Here is a 5,399-nt window from a genome sequence, read left to right as displayed (position 1 = left end):
GTGGAAAAAACGCCAAACAACACATACAAAACAGCGGTATCTGTGAGCGATGAAAGGTGATGTGAAAAGCAGGATCTGCGAATCGCCGGGCTGGTTTTATTTTAGGGAGAAACTAAGGAATTCGGACACCCACTCAGCTTGAGAGGCTGGGTCACACTTTAGTCCCTGCTTTAGGTATTGCCCTCCGATGTGAAAAACTGGGATGGACCATAGAAGTGTGAGGGGGAAGGAGCCAAGCGATAGTTAAAGGAGCCCTTCGTCGTCAGTACCGTTGTCATTCAAATTCCCACGAATTAATCGAGTTATTTAAAGCTTACTCTTCAAATAGCGAGCATGACACGTCCTGAGGCCCCGCAGTTCGCCAGCGTCTAAGGCAGCCAATTGCCCACCTCTTTCGGAGCAAGATCTATGGCGGGGCAGAGGCTTCCCGTTCCTCGGGGGAGGGGGAAAAGCAGAGTTCAGTGGGGGGTTTACCCTTCTGTTGCCCCCAGACGCCGGCAGGCTGCAGCCCCTCCCCCACCGGTCCCCGAGTTTCGCGGGACCCCCGGTCCGGCGGCCCTGGGAGCGGGGCTCGGCGGGGAGCCCGGGCTGCACGGCCGCCCAGTGCCGCAGGCTGAGGTGGCTGGGAGACCTTCCCTCCCGGCCCCTTCCTCCGAGCCAGCCCCTTTGGCCCCGGCTGCGACTTTTCACATCACCGCTCCGCCACGAGCGATATTTAAAGACGATAAAAGCTCTTACCTGCGACCTGGCTCTCAAGTAATCTGATTGTACACAATATAAACACAGACACCAGCAGGGTTATTATAGTCACGAGATCGATCGGGTTTTAGCGCCGCACGCATGACCTGGACCCCGCATCCTCTCCCCTGGGAGCCTGGGGGCCTGTCTTCCCCCCCCCCCCCCGCCCCCCGCCCCCCTGCCCTTTAGGAGTGCACCAGGACGGAGTGGAGGGAGCCCTTGCCCTCGGGGGCGCTGCTCGCTGCCTGCTCCAGCAGCGAGGCGGCGGCCGGGGAAGCGGCGGGGCAGATCTGCGAGGCGGCGACCGTCAGAGCGGGGATGGCCGGGGCAGCGGGCATCGCCGGCGCCGGCTTGATGGGCACCGGGACGGCGGGCATGGTCTGGGACGGCGGGTGGCAGAGCGCCTTCACGGGCACCCCGAAGGGTCCGTAGTCGGGGGAAACGGGCACGCCGGCCACGGAGTCCATCACCCCCACGTGCGGCCACATGGAGCTCACCACGCTGCTGAGCTGGCTGGGCACCGGGTAACCCAGGTGGTGCATCACCGAGGCCAGCGGCAGCCCGCCGGCCTGCAGCACACCCTTGTAATCTCTGCCGATGATGTTCTCGATGGCGAAGGGATGCTTGAAGCCCGAGGGCTGGCTGCTCCCGTAGGGCGAGAACGGCGGCAGCCTCCCCACCGCGGCGGCGGCCGCGGCGGCGGCCACGGCTGCCTCGGAGCCCGCCAGCCCCGGCACCTTGCCCGGGGGAGGCGGCGGCGGCGGCGGCGGGTGCGGATGGAAGTAGTGCACCATATGCGGGGTTGGCGCCGGGGGCTTGCCGGGGCCGCCGCCGCCCGCCCCTCCGCCCGGCCCGCCGCCGCCGGGCAGGTGGTGCTCGGGGCGCAGGACCTTGAAGCGCTTGCGGCGGCGGAGGAAGCTGCCGTTTTCAAACATGTCCCCGCAGTCGGGGTGCAGCGCCCAGAAGCTGCCCTTGCCCGGCTGGTCGGGGCGGCGCGGGATCTTGATGAAGCAGTCGTTGAAGGAGAGGTTGTGGCGGAGGGAGTTCTGCCAGCGCTGAGTGTGCTCCCGGTAGTAGGGGAACCTCTCCATGATGAACTTGTAGATGTCGCTCAGGGGCAGCATCTTCTCGGCCGAGTGCTGGATGGCCATGGCCGTCAGGGAGATGTAGGAGTAGGGCGGCTTCTGGTCGCTGTACGAGCTCTTCCCTGGCCTGGGCATCGCCGCCCCGCCGCAGCCCTCCCGCGGCCGCACGATCCCGCCGCGCCGGGCGCCGCTCTGCCCCGCACACGGCGGGCCCGGGGTGCCGCGGTCGGCGCTGCCCTGACCCGCCGCCGCCTCTACATCCTGGGCGCCAGCCGCCCGGCCCACGCGCGACCGCGACCTCCCCGCGGCCCCTCGGGCAGCCTCGCCCCGGGCTGCGCTCGCCTCACCGCCCCGCCCCTTGCCGGAGAGGCAGCTCCCACCCAGGCCGGGGGGCCGCGGGCGACGCGGAGCAGACAGAGGCAGCTCCCGGCCCCCGGTGGTGCCCCCGCTTTCCTCCCGGAGGCCGCCGAGTCTCCCGGGCTTCCCCGCAGCCGCCTGGCACGCTCTGCCGGAGTTAGGGCTCCGCACGCACCGAGGGCTCGGGAGCACGAAATCACCCCGAACCTCGGCAGAGGCGGGGGTAGGGGGGTGGTAAAAGCGCCCCTCTCACCGCTCAGTCCGGCGTCCCCTTAAAAGTTGGCGGCGGTCGGCGGAGGCGAGCGCCGGGAACCCGCGGGGGCAGGAGGCGAGCGGGGCGCCGGCCGGCGGGGCTGTGCCGGCGCTGCGCTCTCCGGCGCCGTTTTGTAATGATGCCCGAGTCGGGAGACCCCCGCAGCTCCTGCTCTCTTGCTATCACATGACAGCGGCTCGGGGACTTGGCGTCTCGTGGAAAAGGAGCGAGGAGCGGCTCCCCGGCTCCCCTCTCGCTCACACCTCCTCAGCATGGCGAGGTGGAGCCATGTGAGAGCGAGATCCGCTTTCAAAACACAGGGCACGGAACGGCAGCCCGAGCAGGAAAGCTCCCTCCTCCCCCTCTCCCCCTCCCAAAGCCCTTTCGCAGCCGCTTTCCTCCCCCTTGGCCCCTCGCTCCCGCACAGCCCGGCTCCGAGCAGCAGGCGCCAAGGGCCTCCGAAGGTACCGCACCACCGGGCGGTGGAGAACGGGCGAGGTCTTTCCTCGTCCCAGGGGCGAGTCGTCCCAAGCATGAAATGGGCGTCAAGCTAAACCCGGGAACCAGCAACCGGGAAATGCCGGCCCTTCAGAGTAATTTCCTAACATCCCTTTCATTAAGTTGAAAAAGCTGTGCGGAGCCTAGCACAAAAACAAGGGAGACACAAAAAATCCTACGCTTTTCTGTCCAAATCGTTACGGTCAAGTTTTGTTACTGGCCGCGATGCGGCTCGTAGGGGAACAGGGAAAGAACCAGCCAAACGCTTCGAGTCGAGCTACTTAGCACCAGTGTTGACTTAGGCCGGTTCAGTAGTAGCAATCAATGAACAATGCAACAATTCGTATCTATCCTCCGAACGCTCTGCGTTACAGCGGGCAGGCTGTACATTTGAGCGAGAAACACGGCAGCCTGAGCTTCTCCGCTGCCGCTAGAGTTGGAAGAAACCCTGCCCAACGTAGGCACCTACCAGAGCCCGGTTAGGGAGGATGGTATGGGAGGTGTCAGCGTTAAAATGATTAGTCCGGCTTTTACTGGCTAAATAAACAAATAGGTCGAAAAAGCTTTACTACTGGAGGGAACACACACACCCCTCTTCGCAGCCCACCCTTGCACGCCGGTGCCGTGGGTGACCCGCCGCGGTGTCCGCTGCCGGCCGGGTGCCAGCGGGCCCGACCCACGGTGCCGCCGCGGGGGGCGGTGTGAGCGTCAGAGCTGGCTGCCTCCCGACGGGTCAGGTGCCGCAGGTAGAAGTGGCGAACTGGAGGCAGGGGGTAAGAAAAAACTTTTCAAATCTCTACCTGTAATCTCTGCTAAAGGGGTGAAGAAAAGGACTGATGCAAATCCCTTCCTTAAGTAACGAGATTGAATAGTATTACACCTGACCCAGGGCAGTCAAGTGAAGAGCGTGATCAAAGGCAAAGGAAGAAAATAAGTAGCCAAAATTTTAGAAACTCAAGTTTCGCGAGGAAACGCTTGCTTTAAAAAAGTTTCAGGTTATTGTCTCAAGCATTCATTATGCCTCCGAGAAACCAGGAGACACTTACGGTGGCAGCAACGTTTACACCGTGCGTCTCGGGGAGCTGTTCCCCCCGTCGCCAGCACGACCAGCGCCGACGGTCGGGCGTGTTGCCTGACGAGCCCGTGCCTTTTCCCAGAAACCTCTTACTCGTGTTTCAATCCCGTCCTAACCGGATTAAAAGCCCTGCTCCTATCCTCCGGTTCTAAGCCCTGGATCGGAAAGTCACTGTCTGCCTCACCTCGCCAGTGAGTAACTCGGCGTTCCCCCGCCCGCACGGCACGTGTGCGGGTTCCGCCTGTCCCTTCCGCAGACAAACCCGCTGCGTCTCCGTTGCGGCCGGGTTCTGTTTTTCGCGGGACAACCGATCCAGCCGAAGAGCCCGGTGAGACCCGGAATGCACTATTTGCATGTGTTCTTCGCTGATCCCTTCCCAAACCGGCCGCTCTCGGGGCAGCGGTAACTCGCTGTGTCCCGGGGAGGCCGTGGTGGGGCTGGGGAGGGGGATCGCAGCCCGGGCCGGCGCCCGCTGGCACCCACGGAGCCGCTGGCTCGGCACCGTCCCCCGGCGGGCACTGTCACAGCGAGCGCGGGGCTGCGCTGCCACCAGCCCTGTCCGCCGCGCTCCCCTCGGCCTCCAAGGGAGGACTTCTGGCAGACAAGGGGGTTGTCGGAGCAGACCCGTCTCTAAGGGGAGCCCCTCCCCGAGCTATGGGAAAGGCAGCTGCATGCAGGGCTGGCTGCAGCCTGCCGGCACGCCGCGTATCGGACAGCACCGCCGCGGGACTCTGGTCTGTCCCGGTGCCGGTGGAAGCGAGCCCCGTTTCTTGAACCCTCTGAGGCAATTACTCAAAGAAAAAACACTTCGGCTGATCGCCCTGACATCAGCCAGGGCAGTTCAGGTTTCAGAGGGTAACGATTTACAAATGGTATGCTGCTGGCAGCCACCCGGGGATGCTCCAGTTCTCGCTGCACCCCTCCCCATGTGGCAACAAAATTTTCCAGGATTTTGTCAACCAGAAAAGGCACTATGAAGTTTCATTGCCTTCGGGAGGTTACTTCTCCTCACACACCTCAATCACCTTCAATTCACAGGCAAAACTCTCCCACAGGAAGATGATCGTGGCTTTTCTGGAGTAGGGTGACTGTCACCTCTCCCTTTGCAGGGTTGGCGCTACATGAGACACACCTGCCTTCTTGTTTTGCCGCGATCTGCCTGACTTAGTGCAGGCTAGGCTTAGAGAGAGACTTTGGTGACACAGGGTTAAGAAGGTTCGCTTGGCAAGGGCTGCATCACTGAGGGGAACAGCGCCGAGCTGCACTCGGGGGGACCGCCAGCCTGAAAGCACGGACTGACAGGGCCAACCTCTCCGTCCCTTTCCATGGGGGGAAGGCAGGGAACAAGCCGTCACCCCCAGCCTCCTCCTGCAGCCTTTAGCCGGTCTGCCGG

General features: G+C 63.5%; 1 protein-coding gene across 2 annotated transcripts; it reads right to left on the bottom strand.

The window, feature by feature from the left end:
• Positions 1 to 923: 923 nt before the first annotated feature.
• Positions 924 to 1,958, bottom strand: FOXB2 (forkhead box B2). 2 transcript variants are annotated; one of them, XM_055699793.1, is made up of 2 exons: positions 1,601 to 1,958; positions 924 to 1,489 (listed from the first exon to the last, which is right to left on the bottom strand). In XM_055699793.1, the coding sequence occupies exons 1-2, from the start codon at positions 1,956 to 1,958 to the stop codon at positions 924 to 926; spliced, it is 924 nt and encodes a 307-aa protein (XP_055555768.1). The 2 variants fall into 2 exon arrangements, with proteins under 2 accessions (XP_055555768.1, XP_055555767.1); XM_055699792.1 differs by having other exon boundaries at positions 924 to 1,958.
• Positions 1,959 to 5,399: the final 3,441 nt, after the last annotated feature.

The sequence above is a fragment of the Falco cherrug genome, chromosome Z (assembly GCF_023634085.1).
Source record: "Falco cherrug isolate bFalChe1 chromosome Z, bFalChe1.pri, whole genome shotgun sequence".
In the NCBI taxonomy this organism is placed as follows: Eukaryota; Metazoa; Chordata; class Aves; order Falconiformes; family Falconidae; genus Falco; species Falco cherrug.
The sequence above is the reverse complement of the archived record's forward strand: the minus strand, read 5'-3'. Positions and strand labels throughout refer to the sequence as shown.

What these genes read in the sequence shown, in the direction of transcription:
- FOXB2 (XM_055699792.1), bottom strand. Translation starts at nt 1,958, where the DNA reads ATGCCCAGGCCAGGGAAGAGCTCGTACAGCGACCAGAAGCCGCCCTAC.